Source organism: Telmatherina bonti, assembly GCF_933228915.1.
Source record: "Telmatherina bonti genome assembly, chromosome: 18".
NCBI classification, from domain to species: Eukaryota; Metazoa; Chordata; class Actinopteri; order Atheriniformes; family Telmatherinidae; genus Telmatherina; species Telmatherina bonti.
Window position 1 is genome coordinate 32,484,749 of NC_136616.1, and position 15,844 is coordinate 32,500,592.

Here is a 15,844-nt window from a genome sequence, read left to right on the forward strand (position 1 = left end):
TGCTTCATGAAATCATCTGGCTACCTTTGTATTAATACCGAATCCTCGTCAGCTCATCTCTGTGACAAACAGCAGTTATTAATGATATATCTTCTAATCTTAAATGGCTCTTAATTAATTGTAAGTTTATGTCTTCTTGCAGCGCCACCTGCAGGTCAGGAGCCTCCACAACTCTCCGTCTCAGCTCTTGTTCGCCACCTAACAGTCGGAGCTCCTTACCTGGTGTGCACCGTCCTTCTGGGACTCATTTACAAAGACAAGAAGAAGGAGAAAAGAGGTGATGTGACTACACTATAACCACCATGGAGATTTTCATAGTTTATGTATATTTTATTCAGATGAATCAAATCTTTCATCGCTAAATCATTCAAAGACGCCGTGGAGCTCAAGCTCGAAAATAAAGTTGGCGTCTCTTTGTCAGAGTAGATCCTGACTTGACGTTTGAGACACTTTAGACAGAAGATGTCAAAATGTGTCAGACATGCAATGATCAGGTATTTTATTAAACAGCAGGTAAATTTAATGAGACAAATTAGGTTTTGCATGTGAGAGTCTGAAGGAAGCAGGAACTTATTCTAATTTTAAAATGGATTTTTCTACTGTTTTAGCAAAATGTTGCTTTAAAGTTGCTTGTTAACTGTTGTTGTGTTTTGTTTTGCAGGCCAGCAAAGAAGACAAAGAAGCAACGAAGTCATCATGCAGATAACATAAATGTCAGCTGATGTAATTATGTCAACCGTTACTCCATATCTATAAAAATAATTTTCCATCTTTTAGTGCTCGTCTGTTTCTGTTTGCAATGAATGAAATAAAGAAAAAAAAAGCAATGCTATTAATAAAGAATCGCCCACATTGTTTCTGTATTGGTTTATTTTATTTATTTATTTTATTTTTATTTGATAGTGAGTATGCTCCATGAATACTGCAGCATTTTAGCCAAGGCTAATTTTCAATGCCCGTCCCTAGTTGGGCTTTTACACAAAAAGAAAGTATACACAGTTTACGTTGCATTGTGACATTAAAAGTTACACATGTGTGCCTTTATAAACACATACAAAATACAAATACATTTATATACACACCGAAATGTAAAATTAAGTCAAACACATTCAAGGCTGTCAATAAAAATTCAGGTTCAGTTTTACTGATGAAGATACTGTATATTTGTTTTCAACCAGAACAGTTTTATGGCAGGTTTAACACATTGAGTTGCTGGTCATTGATTCTGTGCTTATGGAGATGAATATAGGCAACAGGAAGGGTGGGTGTTTGAGGTGTGAAATGATGTGTCACAAGTGTGTATGCCTGTTTTCTCCATTTGTGCTTACCATAAAAGTTTACAGTGATGACCTCTGATAAAGGGGTTAAACTTGTGTTAAATAAAAGTTGAAAACGATCAATTACAAGCAGAAAAGTTGTACAAGTTCCCATGCTTACAGCTTCCTTTTGTCAAAACATACAGTTTAATATATTTTTAATATATTTGGCATTTTCAGCAGTTTTAGCATATTTAGTTAAACTGTTTTTAGTTTTGAAAGATATGTTCATACGTTACCTTTATAAATGTACTGTAATGAGCTTTAGTTAATTGTTCTAATTGATTATTTATTTGGATGGGCAGCATGAGCCATCAATTCAACTGTTTCAGCTCCTCTAACCAAACTATTCTGGCTACTGTTCTTAGCTAGCTAGTCCAAGCATTAGCATTACCACTTGCTCTAGTTGTTTTACTTTTAACTCAACATATGACTCAACATTTAAATACTTTTAGGTAATTATTTCAAATGTTTAGACATAGTTACCAATAACTATTCATATCAATCATTACTTGCACCCATTAATGTTAGCTAGCTGTTTTGACTAACCCTACTTTTAGCTTACGGTTCTGTTTAGCATAACATTTTTGTCACTTTTAAAATATCTTTTTAACTTTCAATTTTTTAATGACCTATTCATCAATTATGTATAGACAATGAATCCAACTCATGGATTATTTAACTTACTGACTTTTAGCTATTTATAATGTTTAGCATCTGTACTTTAGCTAGCTTTTCCAACTTTGTATAATTAGCTTTTAGCTAACTATTAATTTTAGCAGAGTAATATTACTATTTCATTATTTTAAATAAAGTTCTTCCTTTTGAAACTCACACTTTAGGTTAACTATCTAAATCAGTTTATCTTATAGTTTTTGTTACACTAGCAGATTGACATTTCTGATCACTGTTTCTATTAAATTTGGACTAATATCTTTAAAACTCTTCTTTGAAATATGTGCTGACAGCTTTAAAAAACAGTATTAGTGGCAGTGTCAATATAAACTATTAGACACGAGTAGAATAAGTTATTCATTTTTGTATGAGGCTTACTGAGTTTTCTATCAAATACCAAAATGCAACATTTTAGGCCCGCTTGTGGGTAATTCAGATTCATAAACAAACTAATCAGATCAATCTGCTTGGTGTCAAGATAAAGACATCAGTGCTAAAGTATGCATACACATGTAAGAGACAGCGGAAGCAAAGCAACACCTTCTGCTCTGTTTCCTCTAACTTAATTTAGCAGGTTGGAGTTTAGTATGTAACCCCCTGATTTAACAGGAAGCTACCTTATGTTTAGAAGAAAACCTGTTTGTCTTCTCTAGTACCTACGTCTCACTTGGATAAACAAAAAAACAAAGAAAAAAACAAGATGTAGTTTTAAATTATTTCGAAATTTCACTTATTAATAGATATTTCTAATTAGTAATAGCAGAATTTGCTACAATCTACTTTGCATAGAAAAATTTTTTTGCAAAGGTATTTGTATTTTCAGTCAGTGCTGTGTATGTGCGTGCTTTTGCATGTTTTATGTTTCATTTATTGGAAAAAATAAATAGAAAAATAGCTTTGACAGGGAATTGCATCCACACATAATGCTTTTATAACAATCATTTTCACTAAGAAAAGGAAGTTTGAGTAAAGAGAATCTGCATCTGTGTGGTATTATTACAGCTGTGCAGCTTCTTGGTTAACACGCATATTGGTATTTAAACACGCATTTAAGTATATTGACTTGGTTCAGACAGTGATAACTTATAATTATAACAAAAATGCTTGAGATTTGACTGCAGAAAAAACATATTGAATGACAAAATACTCATATTTTTATGACTAATTGTATGAATATGTTTGCCAAGTTAGAATTTAATTGGTTACAAACAACATGTGGATTTATGCTGTGTAGTTAGTGTGATTTTATGATGTGCAACATTGACAATCAGAAAAAGGGGTAGGATTTAATAAGTTTTACACTTCTTTCTGTTCCTTTTCGAACATATAAATTGTTCCCTTGTATATTATATATATACGTCTTAATTTTGTTTGCTTTGTGGTTTTATATTCACGTTTGAGTTATAATCTAATTACTGTTCAAAATAAACAAACAGCAAACAAGTTCAGTCACATAATTTTCTAGTTATCAGGTTTTGTTTTGGGTCTTCATACCGCTTGAAACCATTGAGACTAGGCATGTAAATGGTGTTTTTTTGTTGTTTTTTTTCATCTAATTGAATACTCTAATAATTTGGGTGAGAACATGTTTTGTAAGGTACTAAAATGAAATCTTTTTTATACTGAGAGCGCCTCGTCGTGAATATCACCGCCCCTCCGGTGCGCACAAGTCAACCTGGCGAACAAACCCCGTAGGTGGAAAACACACTTCCGGGTGTGATTGACTGTTTCTTACTTTGTTTTCATAACAACTTCTTAATCAGAGTCTTATTCGGCGTTTAACTTGCAGACATGAGGACCTGACAGCGGAAAAAGAAGCAGAAGAAGAAGTGAAAGAAGAAGAAAGGAGAAAAGGAGGAGTTAGTTTGGCGGTGGTGAAGGTAACTGGTTGCAGTTCACTTCTTCCCTGTTTGTTGTTGCTCGGTTAAACCAGTTTAAAGTCTCCAAAAACCAAACTAAACCAGTTGAACGAGTTTTAAACGGTAAAAAAATGAGGATTTACGAGCATAGAAATTAAGTTTAATCCGTTTTGCACGTGCCAAAGTGGTTTAAAAAGGATTTTATTGACTTCAATGCAAAACCTGATGTATGAAACACACCCATAAAAACTTAGTGTGGATACACTGACTGGAATAGGACAAAATTAACTTGTTATGAGATCTCATCGACTGTTTTGTTGTTTTCTTTTAGACATTTATGCCTAAATTACAATATTATACATTTTTCCAGTTTAATAACTATGATTTCTGAAGCTTTCTTAGTTTTAGTATAGTTTCATTTAACAGCTAAAGCATGAAATATATAAGTAATTTCTTTATATAACAGCCGCTAACAGAGTGCTTTGCAGAAAAGAAAAACAAGTTTTAAAAATGCAATCAAACATTAAAACTGTCATATAATTAATAAACGGGACACCTGAAAACAACAACGGGCCTTCAGGCAGAGGCTTCTTCAGGTTCATGAGAAAACACAGTTATGTAAATGAACCAAAACAGACTCAAATTATATTGCTTATTATAATTTTTTTTTTTTTACTATCTTTTTATATTTAATTTTCTTATACGTTGCATGATCGTAAATGTTATTTTGTTCCAGGATGAATATTACATACTTAATTAAATATCACTTATTTTAAAAAATAAAATCTTATTTATAAATTAAATTATAGTATTGGAGTGTAAAAGTATAATTAGTGTATTGGAGTGTTGTTTGTTGGTATTTGAGTTTTTTTTTTTTTTACATGTATATATATCATATGTACATTGATTCAATTAGGTGAAGAAACCTCTGACTGAAGGTACCCCATGTTTAATGTCTTTGATATGTTGAGGGTGTGCAGTTTATGTCCTCCCGAAACTCATTAAATCTTATCGCACTTTTTTTTTTTTTAACATCTCTTGACTAAACGCACCTCTCAACAAACAAACAAACACACCACACACTGACCTAGTTTAATGAGGAAGTCACCTACATCTGCTTTTTTCTAAGCAGAAATACAGATAACTACATTTTTATAGTGAAATATGATTTTTTTTTTTATGATGTGCATGTTTTTTCATACATATAAACTTAACTGGTTGCATTTAATCACATTGAAACAAAGTGTATATTTTATTGTCTGGACAGCTGACATGGGTGTTTTCTGGGTTGGATAGTTACCTTTAGGAGGCCTAAAGTCACTTTTTTTTTTCAGTTTTATTGTCTTTTGGATAACTGGAGATGATGCAAACGCACTTTGCACTTAACTTTACAGCCACAGATGTTAATCCAGCTCCATCACATCCATAAAACCATCTTATAATATAACTGAACATCAGGGTTTGTAGTCTGCCACTGACTCACAGGCTTTAATTACAGTAAACATGGTTGTGTTTATGTGTAGCCATAAATGCATGCTCTCTCTCCATTATTAAAACTGTCACAGTGTCAGTTTGTAGGTGGTGTGAATTGTTTTTTTTCCAGTTGGCAAGAGGTGTGTTTAAAGTTAATAGTTTAGTCTGCGATGGACAGACAACATGTCCAGGGTGTACCTCGCCTCTCGCCCAGTGACTGCTGGGATTGGCTCCTTCTTCCCTGCTACCATTAATTGGACTAAGCGGTTTGGTAAAGTAATAAATAAATGAATGAATGAGTTTAGTTTAGTTTAATTCTGATTGAATGGAGCAAGACCTGAGCAAACCCATGCAGTTCGTATTGGCGACCACTAGATGGCGACACATGACAGCAGCAAATGTTTCCAGGCAGTGAAAGCTTCAGATTGAAATATTTCACATATTAAACACATATTTTCACGAAATGTGTGTGTAATATGTGAAATATTTCAATATTTTAATAGAAAAAAACATTTCAAAAGTCTTTAAGGTTTGTCTTAGGCCAGCGGTTTTCAACCTTTTCCCAACACAGTACCCCTATTAAAATGTGTTTTCAGCAAAGTAGTGAAGAAAAAACAAGAAATACAGCACTTTGTCAGTTGTGTTTGGTTTATTAAACTTTAAGCATGCACATCTGTACCACGCTTCAACCAGGACTCCATTGTTTGCGTCATCCTCTAATCGGCGACTTTAAAAAAGACTTCTTTTTGTTTTTATGTTCCACATTTGTGTAACAGTCTGCCGGAGGACCTGAGGATGATGGATACTGTTGAGGTTTTTAAAAGTCGCCTCAAGACCCATCTTTTTAGTTCTATTATTAGACTTTTCTTTCAGGATTTTCATTTAAATTATTTACTTTTGTTAGTGTACTAATTTGGATGCCTAAGATTGGTTTGATGAGAGTGTTTTATGTGTTTTATCTATGTGAGTGTGTGAAAAGTGAATATATGTGTTAGACTTTGGGTAAATTCTATATTTTTGTGTGTGAAGGCAGGTTTTTAACCTTGTTTTATTCTTGGTTTTTGTTTTGTAAAGCACTTTGTGCTACTCTTGTATGAAAAGTGCCATATAAATAAACTTTGATTGATTGATTGATTGATTGATTGATTGATTGTCAAGGCGACAGTGACTCATGGTTTTGATTTGTCTCGTAACGGGTGGGGTTCAATACACGTCTGAATGTGGGATTTTGGGAGGAATTATATGGTGTAAATCTAAATGTAAATTCAGTTTATGAATGTATGAATTTTATTTAAGGATGTTTTAAAGGAAATATATTTTTTAAAAAGTTATCGTACCCCCTGGAATGCCTTGAAGTACCCCCTGGGGTACGTGTACCTCCATTTGAGAAACAGTGTCTCAGGAAATCCATTTAAACAGTCTTAGTGGAAATAATATTCCTTAAAGCTCTTGTCTGCACAGCAAACTGATAGTTTTCTTCTCTTCACAGACTAGAAGGATGATGGAGGAATCAGAGCAGGGCGATGTTACCATAACATCGACAAGTGAAGAGGAAGAGACTCCCCAGCAGGTGAGAGACAATGAAAACCTGCATTTGCTCGCCATCTCTGGTGCTTTCCACTTCTTCGGCTGGATGTAGACGAGCGCTGCAGCATGTTGTTGTGATGACAAGCGTCATTAGAGTCCCTTCAACACTTTTACTGAAAAACTTCTGCAAATTATTATTTAGATTTGAAATATCAAACATCTGCCACCAACAATCACCTTGATGTGTTAAATAAACTTTAAACAAAGCGCTGCGCTCTGACCTGCAACGTGCACGTGCCTCGTTTTGTTAGTTCTCTAGACGTTTTCCACGTGCACTACAGCCGGCCAGATAAGAGAAGGAGCAGCTCCTACAATGTTATCAGCAACATGCACACCAACACAAGCCGACTGGAGTGATGAACGGTGACAGTAAGAGGTGAAACGTGTTCGATAAGACGGCTGTTGTTGTGAAGGTGTGTCTGAAGTCACAGGAGTGGAGGGAAGAGGCTCACCTGTGTGAGGAACGAGGGAAGGTTGCGCCACCTTGCCAGTATCGGGAGTTTTATTGTTTGTTTCATTTTATTTATTTATTTTTTTAAATATAATATAATTTCTGATTTTTAAAAATATTTTGACTTTATTTATATTTTATCTATCCATCCATCTTCTGTCGCTTATCCGGGGTCGGGTCGCGGGGGCAGCAGCCTAAGCAGGGAAGCCCAGACTTCCCTCTCCCCAGCCACATTTGCCAACTCTGCGGGGGAGATCCTGAGGCGTTCCCAGGCCGGCCGAGAGATGTAATCCCTCCAGCATGTCCTTGGTCTTCCCCGGGGTCTCCTCCCAGAGGGACGTGCCTGGATCACCTCACCAGGGAGGTCCAGGAGGCATCCTGGCCAGATGCTCTAGTCACCTCAACTGGTTCCTCTCGATGCGGCGGAGCAGCGGCTCTACTCTGATCTCCTCCCAGATGACTAAGCTCCTCACCCTATCTCTAAGGGAGAGCCCGGCCACCCTGCAGAGGAAACTCATTTCAGCCGCCTGTATACGAGATCTCGTTCTTTCGGTCACGACCCACAGCTCATGACCATAGGTGAGGGTAGGAACGTAGATCGACCGGTAAATCGAGAGCTTCGCCTTCTGGCTCAGCTCCTTCTTCGCCACGACAGACCGGCGCATTTATATTTTATTTATATTTTATTCCTAAAAGGATTCTGAAGTAAGAGTGGGTAGCTGCTGAACTCGTGTTATTTACAGAAAGGAGCCACATATACAGAATAAATCCAAGCATTTCCGTAGAGCATCGTTGTCGGGATCAGGGATGTCGGCGACTCACTCCAGCATCTCTAACCTTTGGAAATGTCACATGTGGATTCTGCAAGCCGTGTTTTGCGTCATCACGTGCTTCTCTGTCTCTTCTCTGGTGTCCTTTTCACCGAGTCGTCCTCTGGTTTGAGTCTGTGTGTCGACGTTGCCAAGGAGACGTAGGAAATGTGTATGTTGGGAGCGTGGTCTCTCCTGTTCTAACAGAGGCTTATATGAGGGTTCAGACCTGGTTTTAGGGTCTGGGTCAGGAGTGAAGGACCGAGTAACGGTCATGTACACGCCTCTGTGTCTGTCAGACGACTGTCCTCTAGAAAACTCTGACCTCGTTTACTTCCCACCAGTCGCAGCATGGAGCCATTGTCTCCGTAGCAACCTCCCCACCTTTTGATCTGGGTAATTGGTTGGGTACCGTCAGCTCCGGTTCCCACGGCGATCCAGCATGTTGTCACTGAGACTCCTGACCTTTAAACTGTCGGCTGCTGATGAGGTTGATGCTGCATTCAGGAGCTACCGGAGAAAGTCTGTGAAGAAAAGAAGGAAAATTATTTCTCTTTTTTTTATCTATATTGTTTTTTTTCTTTTAAAATAATGTTTGTATTAATTATTTGGCCTCATTTCGCTTCATCAGGTTCAACTTGAGTTAAAAACAAATAAGGATTGAGATAAAAATATTTGTTTTCCTTGTTATTACTATTATGCTTGTTATTATAGGTCCACATACATATGTTTGTTCTTTAATCTTTATTTATTTAGTTTAAATTATGTATACACCTGCTTTTTAAAACAGTTTTTATAATTTTTTTTTGTTGAATCACATAAATTTCTCATATTTAATTATTATTTACCAGAATAGTTATTATTATTGTTAATATAATAATAAATTTGTTTATTTTTAAACCACATCCACTTGATAGTAAGTCCTTGTGTGCCTGTCCTTCTACAGTTTTTTTGTTTTTTCTCTTTTTTCAATAATGTATATATCAGCCTTTTTAAAATTTGATTTTTTATTATTATTTTTTTTTGTGGTTCGGTTTAGTTGGGGTTTTTTGTGCGGGTGTGTTGAATATGTTTGGGTTACATTTAACATCTTGTTTTCGTTCTGTAAGCGTATAAGTAAACGTTTTCTAAGCATATAAATACAAATATCTTTACAAAATGAGCACAAAACGCTAAACTAAAGCTGATGGCCATTTATTCTTGTCTTGAGAGTTTAAGACCATCAAGCCACTTGGATTCACTTTGACATGAAATGTTGTCTGACTGAGTGAAATGTTTCATTACCCACAATGCTGCTCTTCACAGGAAGCAAGCAGTAACTCCAATCACATCGACAACGATGCCGCTGCTTGTCCAGCTGAGACTACGTCGGAGGTTACCATGGAAACAGAAGATGGCAAAGGTACAGCAGTGATGAATTAGAGGCTAAACTTACAATGAAGATTTGACCAAAAGTGGATCTCAGAGCTGGATGTTTCACTCAGTCACTCCGCTTCATTCTCAATGTTTTAATGACATTAAGTGGAACACTAAAAAATTTTCCTACTAAAACAAAACTAATTTCTTAGAAGAAAGGTTCAGATCATAGACTGTATATAAAAAGATGGACGTAGCTTCCGTGACGTCACCCATAGGTTTCTGAAGAGCTGAACTGAAGCTCGGTGGGCGGTTCCTACCATCATCATCTTGGCAGGGGCACGCATGTCATCTCATTTGGAAAATACAAGTATGGGCAAAGAGGTGGAGCTGAGAGGGGGGCTGTTAGCGTCATGGTGGATGATTGACATCGAGCGAACTCTCAGCTTTCTGTAGCTAAGAGTTAACCGAGCTAAACCAGAGCTAACCAAGCTAAACCGGAGCTAACCAGCTAACAGAAGTTAAGTCACATTGTTAACCGGCTAAAAACCGCGGTTGTTCTACGTTCTTACTTGGAGTGGGAGATCGGGTACCTGTCAATCAAAAGGACATATCCCTAAATATGCCAGATTTCAAGATTAAATTACTTTTAAACTGGTGAATTAGAAAAAAATTCACAGTTGTGATGAAGGTAAACCTGACCTATTAAACCGAAAATGGTTTTTTGAACCAGGCTGTAAACATGTTTATTTCTGCTGTGAAGTTGGTCTTTTTAACATGGGAGTCTATGGGGATTTGCTCTGTTGTGGAGCCCCTAGTGGATGAAGGGGGAACTGCAGTTTTATTCACTTCGGCATAGGCTTAATTTTTAACCACCAGTCTCCATCCATCTTTCTATATATGGTCTAGGGGTTCGGATTTATTTAATCCTGACACATTGGCATGAAATATCTGAGCACTATTTTAACATTTTCCATATAATCCCAATCAGCGTTGGGTGCGTTTGAATGAAAAAGAAGTTAATGAGTATTTCGAAGGTGGAAGGTGGAAGGCAGATGGATGATGAAGATGCAGAGGAAGAGTTTGAAAAGGTGAAGCTAAGAGTGCAGGCAGGGTGGAGTGGGCGGAGATGAATGTCAGGAGGGATTTACAGCACTGAGGACGGTAGAAAAGGTTTACTAGAAGCTGGAGCGAGCAGCTTTGTCACATCTGTTAGAAACTGTCAGCAGTGGGGAAAAGAAGTGGCAGTATCTCAGAAGCGGTTCTGGTAGAAGCTTTGAGATTTATAAATTAAGAGATTGGTGTCTGAGTTCTTACCAACACTGACCTCTGACCTCCAGATCTCCCAGTGACACCACAGAGTGGACCTGTGGTCGTTCAAGGCAACAACAAGAACCCGGCTAGCGAGAAGCTGCAGAGAGTCCGCAAGTGGAGCATCACCAAGTACAAGGTGGGAGGTGACGAACCAGTCTGGTTCTGGTCAGATTACACGTGTGATCAATAATAAGTGTGATCAGCTGTAACCCCCCTCATGCCCCCCCCTCCCTTCGCAGTGGACCCGGCAGGCTCTGTCTGAGAAGCTCGGTCGTGGATCCCGTACGGTGGATCTGGACCTGGAGCCTCGCCTCGACCTGCTAAAAGACGACCGACAGCGCTACGATCACATGACCAAGCTGGCTCAGACACTGGCCAATCAGCTTGATCAGTTCGCCGTCACGCAGAAGACTCTGGGGGACGTCTTCACTGAGCTCAGCGTAAAGACGCCGCCGCTCCACGTAAGCCATGAAAATGTCGTGTCTCATGCGCTACAGCTACAGCTCTGCCTCCGAAGCTAAAGATAAAGTCTTTCAGTTTAATTCAACTTTATTTGTTGAGATAAATCCACGACAAAGCTTCCTAAAGACATTTTTACTAAGCAGTCCAGACAGGAAGAGGAAGAACTGAGACAAGAGACAACATCAAGCTGACTTTTACTGGCTGGAGAGAGCTCAGAGAAGAGACCGGATGAAAGATGGATATCTAGCTGCTAGCATGTGACGCGATGCGTAAAGCAAAACCCAGCTGTAACACGATGTTCCAGCCTGGAATACAAAGCTGGAAAATTTAGTGTGTAAGGCTCTGGACGTAACAGGGCAATGACAGCTCCAATCGTGTTCATAATAAATGTTTCTGCACCATCAAAACCAGTCAGAAACACACATTTTTAGCAAGTTAAATAGCGCTGCTTTAGGATCCAGTGGAGCTAGGTCTCTCGGGGGGTTTTTCGACTGAGCTGGTTCAAATCAATCAAATCAAATCAAAGATACTTTATTCATCCGCGAGGGGAAATTCAAAGTTCAAGCCAGCTCGTCCAAGGTTTGACGTACAGACATGTAACATTAATGACAAAGAATAATACAGAACCAAGCTGAAAACTTACGCTCCGCAGCCAGTTTTACCGGCGCCGCCTAATAACAGTTCCAGAATTGGTTCGGAGCCAGAGCCAGACTTAGCATCGGTTCTTTGGCTTTCAACTGCTTAAGTGCTGGCTCCTGATTCTCAAAACCAGTTCTATCCTGGCACCAATTCTCTGCTGGGCCAGAGTTTGGAGCCGCTTCACATTGTGTGTGTCAGCAGCTCGTTGCTGAGTGTTGAAAGTTGTTTTTTTTTTTTTGTTTAGAAATTTTATTTGCACATAATGACAAATCTAAGTACAAAAAAAGAGAAATAAAACATGACAAATCGTTCAAAAGGAGTGGGTAGAAGCAGAAGCTTATATATAATCCCACCCCAGTGATGAAGGAACGTATCAATAACGACAATAGTAATCTATTAGCAATACAATAACAACCCAGTATATTCTTGATGCCTGTATAAAAATAATATTATCCTTAATATGTCATAATTTAATCAAGTACAGGGATGGAGTAATGCAGTAATAATAATATTACAACAAATTAGTTTCACAAATTTTCCAGAAGATTTCTAGGGACCACAAAAAAAGAGCTGGACGCTACAGCAACGGACGACCTAAAAGAAACCTACATTTCCGATCCTGATTTCTGTTCTTGGTGGCCAGCCGGCGATGACGCAACACCAACCAGACTCTTTTGGTCGAAACCAAAACCAGTTCTTTGCTAGCACCGAAGCGGAGCCACCTAAGCACTGGCTCTTCACCAGCACCGGTTCTTCTTTGGTCGAAAAGTCAGATCAGAGTTTTATATTCTTTCCTGAATTTGACATGAAGCCAAAAAAGCTAAAATGAATAGAATATTTTCTCTGCTGCTGGTTATGCGTGACTCTGAGCCTCCAGAAGACAACATTGGCTTCAGAAATCCCAGCTTCTAGTCTGCTTTCTCATTTTTGTCTTCAACTTTGATGTCAGGTGGAGTTCGGTCTGAATGCAGAGGCTCAGAAGTTCCTGGCGAAGAGCGGCGAGGCCCTGACGGCCGCGATAAACTCCTTCACTTTTGACATGAACACTCTGGTGAACAAAACCATCGAGGACACCATGATCAACGCCAAACAGTATGAGGCGGCCAGGTGGGTGGAACTCACTTCCCTTACTGCTGGCTGTACGTTACGTGAGGTAGCTGGAGATGCAGAAGAAGAGGAGGTGAGGAAATAAAAAGCGGTTTGCTTCCTGGATGGTCTATCTGAACAACGAGATGCACAAATTAGTATCCTGGGAAATAAGGGACGTCAATAAGAAGGCCTGCATCATTACAAAGTGATGCCATTTGGGCTTAATACAGGGATAGATCACCATGGCAACAGAAGGGTTTTTTTCATCTTTGTAGATTTGCAGCTATTTTTCCTAAAAATATAATTTACTGTTCTATGTTCTAGTATTTAATAATTTTGTATCGAAATATTTAGTTTTATCTCTAATTAACTAATTAAATGGGAAGGTTGCTGGTGAAGCTAACGTCCGTCTTGATCTTGTATGAGACTTGTCAGCATTGCAGACAGGCTCCTTCATCGCCACTACAGTGACACTGTTCAATGTGCACATAAAGCTGTCGGTGAACATCGTCTGTATCAGGGACCTGGTACCCATTTTATTGATTCAATCTGAATAATGAATATAATAAATTTGTTTTCTTTAAGTTTTAGTTTTTGTTATTTTCTTGCGTTTTTGAGTTGCACTGTGTTGTTTCTTTTTATACTTTTTCTACTTTTAATGTTTTCTTTTATATTTTTAATTTTTGTTTGTTTATTGTTTATTTCAAACAGTAATTCGTTTATAACTCAAACATGAATATAAAACAACAAAGCAAACAAAATTAAGAGGTCACGCGTGAAGCAAAAAAAAAAAAAAAAACTAGAGACAATTGCACCCCCCCACCAAGTGGGACAAACCTGTGTATTTCAGCCTCACCTTGGAAAAAACAACAACAAAAAACCAATCCCTTCCAGGACAAATATCTGTGAAATGATGGAGCTGTAACTCTAAACTTCTATCACATCATAGTACAAAATCTGAAAATTATCTCTGAAACAACCAAATCAGAGAATTTTGTCCAAAAAGTTCAGACAAGGTCTCCAAAATGACCCAATAAGGGGATCTCAGGTTTTTAAAGATTAAGCCAGAGAAGATGTAGATGACTGTGCCCTCTTTGCTCCAGGATCGAGTACGATGCGTACAGAGTCGACCTGGAGGAGCTGAACTTAGGACCTCGGGACGCCACCACCGTTCCCAAACTGGAGGAGGCCCAGAAAAACTTCCAGGGCCAGAGGGAGAGGTTTCAGAAAGTCCGGGACGACCTGTCCGTCAAAGTCAAGCTCCTGGAGGAGAACAGGGTGAGGGATGGGAAAGTGTCAGATCATTTCATTCGATCTGAGAGCCGTAATTTAAAGACAAGCTGATCAGCTTTTCTCTCTGCAGGTGAAAGTCCTCCATAATCAGTTATGGCTGCTCCATGGCGCCGTTGCGGCTCACTGTTTGTCATGTCATGGCTTCCTGGAGCAAAACATGCTTCAAGCTGTGGAACGTCTCAACAACAGCAGCGTGGAAACACCCTCATGGCTGGAGGAGAGTTGACATGCCAAAGCAGCACCAAAAACTCCAAGCGGGCTAAAGCGGCAGACGGCCCGTGGAATCAGGTTGGACGGCCGTGAAACATGTAACACTTGTGTGTATGGTTGCATAATTCATTCATACCAGACTAGAATTTAATTTTGAATGTTTGAGAGTAGCTTCTCGCCTGTGGAAAGGTCTGGAAATGAAGTTTCTATGGATGAAGGGGGAGTTAAAGGAAAAGTAGTTTATTTTGGATATTAAATGGGATTCCGAGTCAACTCATGCTGGTTTGAGAAGGCCGAAGAAAGGTCTCAGAATAAAAGATTATTCTAAAATTCCATTTATGGTTTCAGTAATTATCTTTTTAATCCATGTATATTTACAGAAACCGCACACAAAGTTACAGCGTACACCCCCTCTGGTTTCCTCTCCTCCGTCTCTGAGTGTTGGGATGTAAATCCATCTAATCCTTTGTGAGGCACTAAGCCTCTCTTTGAACTGTAAGAATTTGCTGCCACTGCAGTCAGAAACTCACAGACTAAAAGTGCCTTAACAACACTGGTGGAAAATAACTCCAAAGTCTATCAGTGCCTTCATAATTCTCTCCTCTGCACCACAACCCACTGAAGCCATATTTTTTTCCTTATTACACTTCAAACCAGACCATCATTTTTGCCAGTTTCAGGACCAAAGCACCAAATAACAACAAAACGCTCAGCCATATTTTGATTTAAAAGTAATTTGTCAAAGGGATTTGGATTTGCGACATTTGTAAATATATTTTTAGTTAATTATATAAACCTTAAAAAATATTTAGTTGTAAATCAAACACACAAGCAGCAGGTTAAACATCAGGTTCTCGTTTCGTCGGTCGCAGGTTCGTTTCATTCTGTTTATCGTCACACGCTGTCGTAAAAAGACCACTAGTTTGGATCAAACCAAAAGTTTTTTGTGTTTTGTTATTCAAATGTCCATTGTTGTATGTTTTATAATTGCCAAACTTTTCAAGTTTATTGAGCTGGGCGCATGTATTTAGTTTCAGTAGCATTTATTCACGTTAAGAATGAAAAGTTCTGCCTCTATGCTGATGATGGTGTGTTGTTTGTAAGTCAGATTGGTTGCAGCTGTTCTTTCATGTAACAGTTTGTCTTCATTTAGAGTTTGTGTTTATTTACTTTGCCAGATGTTTATTTTGATGACCATCAGTCTGGTTTATGCCTGCTTGTCACTGTATGGACCAAAGATGTTCTTTTAATCCAAACATGTTGCCTCTAATGTTGCTCAAATTTCAAGCAGAATTGGGTGATTTTTTTTTT

At 38.3% G+C, this 15,844-nt stretch overlaps 1 protein-coding gene across 1 annotated transcript; it reads left to right on the forward strand.

Moving 5' to 3' along the window:
- Positions 1–3,745: 3,745 nt before the first annotated feature.
- Positions 3,746–14,549, forward strand: LOC306769507 (arfaptin-1-like; the record flags this gene model as incomplete). Its single annotated transcript, XM_079258133.1, has 8 exons — positions 3,746–3,871; positions 6,813–6,893; positions 9,476–9,572; positions 10,867–10,976; positions 11,080–11,301; positions 12,891–13,048; positions 14,134–14,308; positions 14,394–14,549. Exons 2-8 carry the CDS (start codon positions 6,822–6,824, stop codon positions 14,547–14,549), a joined length of 990 nt encoding a protein of 329 aa, XP_079114259.1. The 5' UTR covers positions 3,746–3,871; positions 6,813–6,821.
- Between the last annotated feature and the right edge of the window lie 1,295 nt (positions 14,550–15,844).